Source organism: Netta rufina (genome assembly GCF_964035555.1).
Source record: "Netta rufina genome assembly, chromosome: 1".
Taxonomy (NCBI): Eukaryota; Metazoa; Chordata; class Aves; order Anseriformes; family Anatidae; genus Netta; species Netta rufina.
Genome location: NC_140123.1, coordinates 199,070,028 through 199,083,814, shown reverse-complemented (window position 1 = coordinate 199,083,814; position 13,787 = coordinate 199,070,028). Strand labels below are relative to the sequence as shown.

At 38.9% G+C, this 13,787-nt stretch overlaps 1 protein-coding gene across 1 annotated transcript in view; it reads left to right on the top strand.

The window, feature by feature from the left end:
* The window catches only part of ELAPOR2 (endosome-lysosome associated apoptosis and autophagy regulator family member 2), a gene marked incomplete at both ends in the record, with an annotated part of 99,273 nt that extends 90,815 nt beyond the window's left edge, over positions 1-8,458 (top strand). The window contains 6 exons of the mRNA XM_084299442.1: positions 543-639; positions 1,674-1,775; positions 3,177-3,303; positions 4,071-4,249; positions 5,215-5,380; positions 8,399-8,458. Coding sequence (XP_084155568.1) covers positions 543-639; positions 1,674-1,775; positions 3,177-3,303; positions 4,071-4,249; positions 5,215-5,380; positions 8,399-8,458 — 731 coding nt within the window. The remainder of the gene's footprint in view (positions 1-542; positions 640-1,673; positions 1,776-3,176; positions 3,304-4,070; positions 4,250-5,214; positions 5,381-8,398) is intronic.
* Positions 8,459-13,787: the final 5,329 nt, after the last annotated feature.

The window sequence follows — 13,787 nt, the reverse complement described above, 5'->3', positions numbered from 1 at the left end:
TGTGTTATTTTACACATCAGCCTGTCATTTGTTCCAAAATTTGCCATCAAGGCTTTTCTATGAATCTATAATCCTTCTGAATTTTGTCATTGCATTTTTTTTTCCTGCAATACTACAGATTGCTCTGGGTGTTATGATTATGATGTGTTAAGAGTTATATTTATGCGTATCATAAGCAAGGCATATGTTTTGAGCAGTTGGTTGGATCACACGATCTCCAGAGGTCCTTTCCCAACCTGAGATATTTTATGATTCTGTAGTATTTTCTGGTAAACTTAAATTTAGACAAAAGAGTATAATCAATTTACATTGGTGTTCTTTTAGTACTTTTTATTTTGTTTTGTCTGTAGAAGGAAATCAGACGGTATGAGGAACATACAAATCTGCAAAGTTCAGTTAGAATAAAGGAAAATGTACAATGGTCATGAAATGCTGTTATGTGAGAACCATACCTTGCAGACTGAGAAAATATTATGCGTGAACCCCTCAGAAATCCATTCCTAGCTTGTTCCTTTTATTTTTATATTTTTCTCAAATTTTAGGAGCTACCGTTGAAACAACACTGGAAAATATCAGTATCAAGACAGATTTGTTTCCTCCTTCTCCAAGCAAAGTACCTGATGTGCATTTCTTTTACAAGTAGGTAAAAAATACTGTTTATTAATACCTCTACTTTCATTTGTTTAAAGGGAACTAAAGCTGTGAGGGAAGATCTTTAATCCACCTTTAACCTTTCTCACTTTAATCACTATCTGGCTGATATTGATTGTCACATTGAAGAACATCTTTTGAAATCAGCAAACACTGTTTACTCAAATCTAAATTACACTTGATGTGTGGACAGACAGTGATACCAGAACTTTGATTCATCCAAGTGCCACTTCCAATATCATTGTACTTTCTATACGTTCTCATATATGACTTTGATACATCCATTGTCCATTTTTTTCTACATTAATTTCTTATTAGTTTATTACAAAAATGATACGAACGTTAAAAAGAATTGTTCCAACCTGCACAGTTGTTATTATGCTTTTCCTATTCTTCACTTTCCTCCGAATCAGGAATATCTCAACTGGGGTAAGAACTAGCTCAAATATCACCTCAATTAAGATGTCTACATGCTGGTGTCTACATGTGAACTGAGTTTCTAAGTTCAGTCTCTGGAGCTGTGGGACATTTCAGGTTATCCTAAGGCACATACCTACTTCTGTTGCACTGATTGTCTCTCTGTGTTGGCTTCAGTGATCGTTTTTAATTGTCTATACCACTTTTGATACCAGCATTTCATGCACAAACATTTAAATTTCAGTGTCTGATTCTGCAGACTGAACCCCACAGTAGTGACCGTACTTTGAGCATATTGTTAATTTGTCTTATAGTGTTTGTCTTGCAGTTTTTGAATACTCTTTGCCTTCTGCTGTTTCAGGACAGGGTGATTCTAAAGTTTCTGAGCAAACACTGAGACATCATAAGCCCTCCATCAAAGTTACTTACCATACACAGTGCCAGGAATTCTGTTTTTTAATTGTTCTATCCTGTTTTCTGGCCAAGTTTATTCCTTGGCTCAGCAGAATTCAAACAGAGCAGCTCCCTGAGTGGCATCTCAGAGTACTTTTTCTGTAGTGGAAACATATTTCTGACTGCACATTCTTCCTCTTGTTTCATATTAGGTCTTCAACAGTGACAACCTCGTGTGAAAATGGTCGTGCAACTGTTGTGACGATGAGATGCAACCCCAACAAACCGGACCAAGGAGAACTTTCTGTGCCCAGGTATTTAAGTACTTGTATCCCAGTAGTGCCTCAGGCAACCTTTACAAAATTCATTAATGACTTTACTCAATAGCAATGAGAAGTGCTGTCTCCTTCATCAACCCACCAGGAGGTGTCACTCATTTCTCACAGGTGAAGGCCTTGCTCTGGGGACCTTTGTGCCTATTGCCTCCCTTCAGACCAACTGCAATTTAAGCTGTGTGGAAAGAGATGTTTCAGGTAGCTCATGATGTGAGCTGTGATAGATAATTCACCTGTGGTGAGAGTAGTAGTCTACCTTGCTTTTAACAGCATGAGGATAGGTAGAAACAGCACACAGATGATACGATATACTGTATCTCATTTCTTATTGACTTCTCCATTCCTAGTCCCCCTTTGATTAGCTCAGAAGTTGGACAGATGTTTTCAAACACTGAAGTACCTGATAAATGTCATATAGTATTGCATGTAACTCATTGATCCTCCAGACACTGTTTAGTATCATGTGAAGTTGCAGCATAAGACAAAAGAGATGAAAGAGGAGAAAGGTCTGTCAATGCTCTTGTCATACACAGCAAAGCAATATTCCATAGTCTAGAGAGCATAGTTATCAATTATTCTCTTCTAGCTTTTATCTCTGTGGAATTTTCAGTCCTTCAAATCAGGATAACAGCTTTCCAGATGACACAGGAAAAAGTCGATTTAAGAAAAAATTAAGTCAATTTTTCTGTATGGGTACATTTCACATTTACACAACCCAATTTTGTGCAGGCACTTTTGGTCACTGCTGCTGTTAGAACTGATGCAGTTGTCAGGAGCAAAAGCTGTGTGAAAGTCCTGGCATTGCCAGCACAACTTTGTTCTGCCGGCTGAATACATAATAGGTCCATTAGTCTTTCTTAGACTAAGAGAAGATGTTACCTCTTCATTAACTGGTGAACATCCTTCTAGTAATTAACCATGACAGGACAAGTACATTCCATATGGGTGACCTCACCCAGACATCACTGTAACAGCAGCAGGAACTGCTTGTAGCATTCATGTGGAACAATCACCTAGTGCAGGAGAATAGTGAAAGAGGCACACGCTGCTCTAACGCATGCTGGTGAAACACTGGAGTAGTACTGCTGGTCTCCAATGCTTGCTTTTTCTTCTCTTCATTGTAATTGTGTAGGTAGCACTCACTGCCAGGAACTCTGGACTGTTTCTTTAGACCTTTGACAGTCCAACATCTGTTTTCACTTGTGACAGCACTTTTTGAATGGAAAAATTCTTCCTCCAGATTTTTCCATCTGCTGATGTGGTGGATGTTTACCCATTTATCATACTTACCACTACCAGTCTTCAGCAGCAGAATGTGGAGAGAGGATGCAAACTCCAGAATGTTTCATAAGTAGTAATTAAACTTCTCTGTCCTCCTAGCTCATGCCCGGCTGGCACTTGCGATGGATGCACTTTCTACTTCATGTGGGAAAGTGCAGAAGCTTGCCCTCTGTGCACGGAGCAAGACTACCATGAGATTGAGGGAGCCTGCAAAAAAGGATTTCAGGTACAGCATCCCCAGCTCCAAGTCACATGGGTTCATTTGGGTAAAACTTGGATGCTGTTGAAATTCAGTGTGCAAGTGGACACATTAAGTGCAGGCAGAGTTAGGGAATCTCAGTTTATGCTCTGAGCTGGCTAGGTGCAAGCCCTATATCAGTCAGGAGCTGTGTTGAGACTCAGCTCCTGAGTTGAGACTTGTGCCCATAGCAGAATGGTTCCTGGAGGACAGCTGGGTTGTGCCTGTATGGGCAGGGAACCGAACTCTGGATTCATTCATATGTGCAGGCAAGCTGTTTGTGTAGGATGGAGTACTCAGAGGACTTCAGTCCCCAAACAGCCATAAACATCAGGGCACACTAGGGAAGTGTTCAGAATTTCCGTTTAGAAATTCGTTCTACTTTGTTTGCAACTTTTTTGCTATTGCCTTCTCTGGTCAAATATTTGGAAGTCCTTTCACTGTTTCAGAACTGTTGATAAACATCTCCAAAGCAGGCACAACCTATTTACAATCCCTGTCCAAACCAAACTGTGTCAGATGAAGATCAATAAAGAAGAGGAAGCCCTTTTGCCATGTCTGAACCTGCAGTCACAGTCAAGGGGACAATAGAGCAGACAAATATGACTGCACATAGAATCTGAAAACCTGAAGTACAAGCTTTGGTTTGTTTTTACTGAAAAAACATCTAACCTAAAACTTGCTTGTTTTCTTCAACTCCGAATAGTTCCTATAAACAGCTTACTTTTTTTTGTTCTGTGCTTTATGTTTGAAAGGAAACCTTGTATGTATGGAATGAGCCAAAGCATTGCATTAAAGGGGTTCCCTTACCAGAGAAAAGAACCAGCACTTGTGAAACGGTAGATTTTTGGCTAAAGGTTGGAGCTGGTGTTGGTGCTTTCACAGCCGTTTTGCTCATAGCCTTGACCTGCTATTTTTGGAAGAAGAACCAAAAGTAAGTACTGCAAATTGTATTGCATATCAAAGTAAGTTTGGTGTAGTGTACAGAAAGACATTTAATGGATTTGGACTTCTGACAATGTTGATGAAAAATGCTGTGTTGGATCATTTAATCCACCAAGATGAGATTTCTTCTGCCAACAGTGGCTGTCAAAAATGCTAGCAAGGAATATACGATAATTTGTTATGGGAAGATTTCCCAATAGGAACTGACTTTTTAGCCGCTGAGATTTTGAGGTTGACTTCAGGTCTTGAAGCAACACTGCTTTGTCAAAGTCTGAAGACCAAAAGGATCTCTCTTCAGTCTACTTCATACCGTTCAGTGGGGTTGAAATAGGTTTTGTGACTGTAAATTTCTCAGGTCTATTTGGGCAGGTTATGTCTGTTACACACCCAGAAGATCCCTGTCTCTCAGACCAAACTTACTGTCTATTTCCCATTCTTGTCCTCTGCATCTTGAACCTCATGCCATAAACCTTCAAACTGTGATTCCACCTCCACAGTATTTCACCTCCCCTTCTATATCCAGCTTCAGCAAACCTGGGTGCCAGCATTGTGGTCCCCACCTCACACTGTTACACACCTTTCTTCACCCCCAAAGCCTTTTGGACAGTGGCGTGAAGAAGATCCTGAGGAAGTCCTCTGGTATAATCTACAGTTTGGGAAGTCTGACATACTTACTCTTGTGTTTTTTTCTTTCTTTTTTTTAAATATGGATTTTTTTCTAGAGACTTCTAAAGTTAGAGAGCTAACCTGGAGAGCAGGTACTGAATGTATTGTTAATACTCTTCTGGTTATGCATTTTTAATGGTTGAAATATATCCAATTCATAGTAATTACCTCAGAAGTAACTATCTGGAAGGCCTGCAGATAATCTAAATTACAAAAACTTTGAATATGGGACATTCATAAAAAAAACACAAAACAAAACACAATACCTGTCTGGCTTTATATCTTCAGGCTGGAGTATAAATATTCCAAATTAGTGATGACAGCGAACTCAAAAGAGTGTGAGCTGCCAGCTGCTGACAGTTGTGCTATAATGGAAGGAGAAGATAATGAAGAAGAAATAGTATATTCAAATAAGCAGTCACTGCTGGGGAAGCTCAAATCCTTGGCAATGAAGGTAAGTAGTAATTACTAGTATTAATACTAAAAATAATTATTACCATTATTTATTACTGGATGTGATGAGGCTGCAATGCTAATTTGCACAGTGCGTTGTGCAGCCTCCCACACACACGTCACCCAGTCTGTAGCTGACCGGCTGAGATCCACAGAAGAAATAATGATAAATGCTGTGGGGCATTGAGGAAACGCTCCCTCTTCTGCAGAGAGCTTTCCACAGCATTCTTTTCTGTATGGGCCATGCCCCAGAAGAGCAGTCATGGTGGAGGGAACCCTGCTTCCTTGATTCCTACTGGATTCCTCCACTGAGGAAAACACAGCCATTATAGATAAAGAAAATTGATATTGGGAATATAACGACCAGCCAGATGTCTGCCGCTCACCTGGGCTGGCCTCATGGCTGCCTTGAGAACCATAATTTTCAGCATTATACAATTCAGATGAAGAGAGGCATCAGCCAAAACCTGTCACCCAATGCAGCAACCTCCTCTGTATCAGTGGGCAGCAGCAGCACTAAGCATTTTTTCTGCAGCACATGATGTAGAGTTGTTAGAAGTCTGAATCCTTTGATGTCCTTTCAATGTCCCTCAGGGGAGCAACAGAGGACTGTCATGGTAGATCCCACAAGCACTTTGGTCTTTATTCCAAATGCCTTGCAGTCAATGGGAAAGCTGTTATTGTCCTTAAGGCAGTCGAGCTGGGGCATCTATTATGACCAGGATAAAGGTTATTGACATTTTCTCTTTCAAACGGTTTTGCTGAAGATTGTTGTTTCAAAATAAGAAGGTTCCTTCACTGATAATAATGAAATATTTTGAAAAGTCACTTTTTTGTTTGAATTTTGAGAATTTTGAGTGTTCATTAATTCCTTTCTGTGAATGAGTACCATGTAACAAAACCTTTGTGTCTCTTTTATTTTCCCTTACTTTTCCCTTCTCTTTGTTCTCTTACATTTTTTGTTGGATTGCTTTCCTCTTTCCATGCTACCTGTTCCCCAGATCTCTCTCCTAGGAGATGGTACAGTTACACAGCTAATTTGCAGAACTTCCTCTTGCTCCCAGCCTGAATATTTGTCTGGCAAAATCAATATCTTTTTTTTTTTTTTTTTTTTTGTGGAAAGGGGCAGAAATGTAATGCTAAGAATATTGAAAATGTAAATAAAATGAAATCACAGCAAATTTTGTGAAGCTGTAGCAAAAATGGAAGTTGATTCCATTTTGAATCCTACAGGAAGGGAATGACTTTGAAACACTGATATTTTTTTGTGTGCATGAAATGGCTTGCCTGGCTGTGGCTGAGCGTAATGACCAGTGCTGCTGGTGAGGGTCCTGTTTTGCTGTATGCCTGATAACTGTAAAAGCTTTGCTGACTCCATTTGCAGCACCAACCACTGGCTTCTGCCTGATTATAAGTATAGAGATGATAGCATGGGAGAAGTGTTTTTTTTTTTTTTTTCTTTTTTCTTTAAAGTAAGCTTTAGTACTTTAGCATTCAGACCACTTGAATGCCTATTTGGACTCAAAAAGAGTTTTTTTAAAGTTCCTGTATCCATTGTAGCAGGCTCCCTGAGTATTCTCTCCTTTGTAAACCAGCCTGTCAAATATTTCTGAGCTGGTTCCTTTTTTCCTGCTAGATAATCATAGCTGGCAAACTCAGCTTACAGTACCTCATTAGCTTACTGAAATCCGTGTCCTCTATCCCTGCAGATAACTGGAATTTAATATATATTTCTCCAAAACAAATGTTATAGGCATCATTTTTCATTTGTGCAAAAGCTGAGGAAATTCATCTCCTGCTGTATTTGCATGTAAAATATAGAAAAAATACGTAGAGGAAAACGGGAGAAAAAGAGGAGAAATGTAAACTGAGAGATAAAGAAAAATTTGAAGCATCCTAACTATATGTTTGAGCTTCAGGCAATGGCATTTCTTTGAAGAAAAACATTTCAGCTATTAATGGCTTTGAGTACCCAAGGAATTCAGGTCTAGGCCTGTAATATAGAAATAAACAACTATTATTGTTAATGAGAATATAGAAATTAAAGAATTATGGAACTGCTCCAGGTTGGAAACTATTGTGTTCCATCTGTTGTCTCCAGCATAACAATCCCAGGTCCTTCAGAAGAAGGAATATATTCTCTGCTGTAGGCATGCATAGGACAATTTTCTTCCCTGCTTATTCTCACATCTGCACCAGGCTGTCCTGATCTCTGATGGAGACTGCTTTAAAGACTAGATCGTGAGCTTAGTTTAATATCATTTCCAGAATGTTTGCGTACATAAACAAGTATAAATGGTGGGTACATGAAGCAAGAGCCAGCACTTCCTAGTGAGTAGTTTTGTTAGGGTTCTTTGATAGCTCCTGTGTGGGCTGTTGGGTTGTTCACACACACAGTAATGCACGTGTCCAAACTTCATGCCCTGATACCTGCTGGGCAGATGGACTGGCCTGTCACTCAGCAGGAAAAACAGAAGGCAAAATCAACTTTCCAGCCCTGATTTTTAGACCCAGAGGATTTGTAGACTTTTTATCCTGGAGGTCTCCCAGAGGAGGAGTAAGGATGGCCATCCAGGAGTGGGGCAGTGGTGTTCACATTCACAGGCTTTGCTCTAAATATTTTCTTCAATGTAGTGAACAAATTACTAAGTAATTATAAGAATACATATGCTTATATTGCAAATCCCCAGCTCTGGCTATCTGTTGTATACTATGAGTATGTAATGCAAACCTTCCCTGCACCCTCTAAAGTAAGTACCATGATAAATTTTCTCTTTCTCTTCTTGGCTTTTTTCTTGTCTTTCTTCTTTACAGAATTTTGACAATTTTGCATTATTTCATTTTCATAATGAGTAGTTTTATTAAACAATAATGAAAAGGTCAAACTGTACTCTTAGTTACTGTGAAGTGAAGTCTTTGGCAAAAGCTGCTCTGGAGATATTAAGGGAAGTGTCTGTAACAAGTGGTGGAGTGAATTTGAGGAATCCCAATTGACTGGAACCTCTTTTTTCCATTGCAGGAAAAAGACGATCACTTTGAATCTGTTCAGCTGAAATCTTCAAGATCCCAGAATATATGAATAATTATTAATGCTGCCTTCAAAGAAACAAACCTGATTTCTATTTTTACAGGACCATATTTTAAGCATATTCTGGCACACATTGTAGTGTTGATCTCGGTGAGAAACGCTCAGCCATTTAGGAAGAAAGAAGACAGAAAGCAAACCAGAAAATTGGATTGCCTTATCACGCAATTGAGTACCTTGCCAAAAACGAAAGCAGATGCTTGGATTCCATACTGGGAATGAAATTCAACTCAGGAAGAGATATACATACTGCAAATAACATGATTTTTTGCATTCACCTGGGCATTGCTCAGGCATGCCATATGATTTATAGGTACCTTTCATTTCCTATCACTCCTTCTCCACATATTCATAAGAATGATTTTCAGAGAGGCTTGAAACCTCCTGCAAATGTTGTGTATTGTCCTTTAGTAGCATAACTGTGAGTCTTTCTTGAAATGAAAATTGTGAATGGTACTGGGAATGAGCCTCAGGTGAGTGTTGAACTCTGGAGAATGCTTTTGATTGTAATGTTTTGAAGGGCTCGATGGTCTGCATTGGCCTCTGATACAAGAGGCATGGTTTTGCACCTGCAAATTGAACCCATTCTGACGCCTAACTCATGGCAATCAGGATTGGGGTAAAACCTGATGCTAATGAATATAAATGTGTTAACTGCTGTTGTATGAATTGCAGATCTGAGCCCTTGAGTTTACAGGCAATAGAAAGCTTAGTCTCTATAAAGACAAGGAAAATGATATCTACAGTGGAAGTGGCACTCATTGCTCTCTGTGGAGGCTTGTCCTTTCAAGAGAGGTGGGTGGCAGTTTCACTCCCCTCCCTTGGGCTGCCAATATGCCACCTTTCCCTAGGCTGCAAGCCAGCAAAGGCTGAACTCTGGAAGTAAGGCAAGAATCTCTACTTTTGGAGATCAGAGACCAGCTTTATCTGCTGAGGGGCTTATTAGAAATACTCAGCCACCTCTGTTTCTGGACCTAGGCAAGGAATGAAGGTGGATCCCAGGGGAGCTGAGCATGGCTTGTGCACTTGTGCAGCTCAGCATCTAAATGCTTTCTGATGTCAATGCAAGTACCTGCTTGGAAAGAAGGGCACAAAACATGGCCCTGAAAACTGGAGGCTAGGTGGACTTCATAAAGTCAGCCACATTGTAAGTATGAGATCTTCATAACGCCCACCCTAATCATTTCCTGAAATTCCTATTGAAGTCAGACTCAAAGGAATCTGAAACTTAGGCAAAAAATATTAAGGAAAAAACATACAAGACTTGTATAGAGCCAGGAGAAAATGAGGAACCAACTTATGCTGACCTCCGGTCAGACTCACATTTCCATTCCTGTAAAATTATGTGAATTGTGGAATGCATCAAAGCCAGAAGAGACACATGGTCAGTAATGGTCTTTTTACAATAAAGAATAGAGATTTTTTTTTGGTTTTATATGACTGAGCTACATCTATCTATAAAAGAAGACCCTATTAAGTAAAATTTAAATTAAACTGAATTTTCTGCACTCCGAATATTTTATTATACTACAGATGTGGACGAAAAAATTATGAAGCTTAGATTTTTGTTTGTTTGTTTATTTGGGGAAAATTCAGCTCATCTTTTTTATATCTCCCATCACAAAACACAGGCTTTACTCTTTTGATGGAAAATACTTCAGGCATCTTTACAGAAGTGGTGTACATTTTTTGTTGTTCTTGAAAAGGCACTTCACTTTCCCAAGAAAGATTTTTATGGGGTATTGTTGAATGTATATTAAATACACATTCCTTTTTGTATATTTTGTATCATTGCACACTTATTATTGTACATTGTGTTTGTTGTCATGATGTCATTTATATATGGTTGTCAGAGATGATATGCTCACAGAGTAAATGGTTATGGCTGTGGGACTTCACTTCTTGGATCTTTTATGAAGAGGGTTTTTATGTCGTTGATTTTTATTCAACCAGTGTGCTGTAGCATCAAAGATATATATCTGATGGGCATTCATAAAATAAAGTGAAAATATATTTGAAATTTTGGACTTGAGGTGTTTTGGTGGAACTACAGCCTTTTCTGAACATTGCCAGTCTGCAGTGGTGGCTAGAGCTTTTTGCTGCCACCAAACTGAATGTGTCTACATCTCTTTTAATTTTTCCCCCTTCTCTCTCCATATGTTTTCACAGACACATTGCAGTTCATTCTCTAGAATAACATTTCTTCCTTCATATCTCTGTACTGTAAAAATGCTTTAATTATTCTGAATTATATTTCATTTTACTTAAAATCACAGAGGGTTTGTTTGGTTCCCTTCCCTTTCCCTTTTATTTTCTGTTTGAAATAAAAAGTGGCAATTTCTGTCAGCTCCGATGGACTTTGCTGGATGACCCTTCTCAGCTCTGCTTCCAAATGGTTTGTCCTGATATTGTTCAATTTTTTTCCTGGCAACCTAACAGCTTATCTGGTGCAGTACTGACATAGTGGGATACAAGCACATACTGTATTTGCTTTAAAATAAGGAAATTGCATTGTCTGGCAATTAGGTGAGTTTAAACTGGCATACTTAGCTGATTTTTGTGGTCTTTTGTTTCTGTTAAAGACATAGTAGGGAGGGGAAGTTTTTATTTTCCTATGAGAATTAAATTTTGGAAACCTTTAACACTTCATTAAGAAATCAGCTGTCTGGGACCTCTTCTAGTACCCTGCCAAAATATACTTGCAGAAACCTCCCCCATTTCTCCCACATGGAATCACATCAGAAACTGTTATTTGATGCCATAAAACAATGTGAATCAGTCTGTTATGTGTTCAGTTGATTAAATGGAATGCATTTTATTGCCGCATTTGCATGCTTTTCTTTGAAATCTGGAGTCAAGCAACTGAATCTCTTCAAGGATTAAGCACATTTTAGTGGTTTTGCTGTATAAATTATTGGCAAATTAAACAATGTTATTGTCTTAGCTGTGACAGCACTTGCTGGGGGGAAAATGTGCAAAGAATGTATTCTAACTTGGTTCTGATTAAGTTGGTTGATGTTTCTAATATATAACACGATTGATTTAGAGTCTAGGTTTGGGGAAAATTAAGTGTCTTAGAGCCACAATGAAAAGTTATTGAGTAGCTTCAAGGAGCTGTCATCTTTGTTCAAAGAGAGGATTTACTCTTTAAGAAGTTTGGGGATGCTTCATTAATAAAGGGGAAAGTTTTTAGTGTTTTATTTATTTTTATTTTTATTTTTATTTTTATTTTTATTTTTATTTTTATTTTTATTTTTATTTTTATTTTTATTTTTATTTTTATTTTTATTTTGGCCTGTCCTGCCAGAGCCAGGAATACCCAGATAATGGAGATACTTGATTGTAAGCAGACAAGGTAGAAGAAGATGTTGCCATTTAGGAGCCAGCGGTTGTTGACTTTGCTCCAGCAGCCACAACATATACTTCAATGTCAGAGTAAAAGCAGCTACGGTGGGTGCTGATGTCCCAATGACAAAGGCATTTCTTCCAAAGCAAGGAATGCCACTGGTTGGTCTGTGTCATGAAGCATGAAGGACTTCAATTGGTGTTCTAGGTAATGATAACCTTAAGAGAAAACTTGGGAAATTCTGCTTCTCTCTGGTGGTGTTCTCTCTGTCTTTCCCCTTGTATACATCTTTCACAGAATCCCTTGTTTCTATTTCTTGTTGCTTCGAAATGCATGGGAACAGTGCTTCATTGGCAAACGTGCAAGGAAATAGGAACAGAAATAAAAATTGCTAGGTTAGGGTCATAAAATGTAGGGTATGTGTCACTACAGATGGTGACATCTCCAGACACCCTGTTGGCTCTGCCCACAATGGGTAGCAGGGAAGAGAGAGACATGAAAAGTGGCTTGGGCACCAGCTGCAACCGTGTTTGGGTGTATATAATATGGGACCTCATCAGGAAGAAATCGGTAAAGCCCTGTGAGCTGTCTGGTGCTCTAACAGCACCTAAAAGCCAGTGAGGTTGTGGGTCTGGCTGGGATAGAGTTAATTAGCCAAACCCACCAGAGCCATTGGGCTGACGGTGGGCAAGGAATGGGGAGGGGACATAACCAGGCAGCAGACCTAAACTGACCAAAGGGATATTTCGTGCCATGTGGTGTCACAGTCAGCAATAAAAGGTGGGAAAAGGAAGGAGAGGGAGGGCTCTTGCTATGAAAATGTCATTTCATACCACTCAGAACAGCCCAGCCTGGCTTTGACCTCTTTTCTCCTTGCAGTGACAAAACTGAGTTTTTTCCTATGTTGCTGAGAAGCTTTGTGGTGGCTCTGGATATACAACATCAACCTTTCTTCTTGCAAACTGTAAATGGTAATGAGTAGGGAATAACATCATGGAAATCAGCCTGATGAGGTTTGGGGTTATTTTGGTCTCCCTTTCTCTAAGTGTAGTAATTGTGTGAAGGGTTGCATCAGAAAAGTTTTGAACCAGAGCTCACATTTTTAGGTGGAACCAATATGTTCCAGATATTTTGCAATGATTTTTTGGGTTGTTCAAGGAGAATATGATATTTTTAATGTAAGATTTGATCATTTTGAGACACGTATTAGAGTTTTTCAGTTTAAAAAGACTTTTGGAATTCCTTTTGGAATTTCTTTGACTACAACTAAAACCTGTTGTATCCGATTTGTTCAGGAAAAGCAATCACCTGAAGACAAAACAAAATTTTTTTTTTTTTTTTTTTTTTTTTTACCACAGTGGATTTTGTTTTTGTTTCCAAACTTCAGTCAGGACTTTAAAAAGAAACATCTCTCCTACCAAATAATAATAAAAGAACACCACCACCACCAAAACCAAATGTCTTTACTTCAGATCGATCTGCAGTTATTTTTTTTTTGAGTCTTATTTCTCTGTTCAAGCAATAAATACAACATGATCAGCTATTCACAGACCTTTATGATTTGTATCAGTGAGCTAAGGTGCTGTAAGATTTTGTCTTTTGAATGAAAAATGAAACTTGTCTGCAGCCTCCATAGGCACCACAGACACTGGGTTAACACTGCCTCACTCTCATCCCCAGTGTTTCCCCCTGCCCAGAGCTGGGGTGCCCGGGCATCCCATGGGCCCTGTAAGGAACCAGGGCAGGTCCGTTCTGACCCAAACCATTCTGTGATTCTACGACGGGAGCACTAAAGAGACCAAAAGAGTTGTATACTATAAAATGAAGTTTTATATAAATGCAAACACAAAAAAAAAGTATATTGTTTAAAACAGACAAACTCAAATGATGGTGTGAAACAGAAATAATAATAATAATAACAACAATATCAGCAATAATAAGAATAAAATTGCCCATTCTCAGGAGATTTTTATGCAA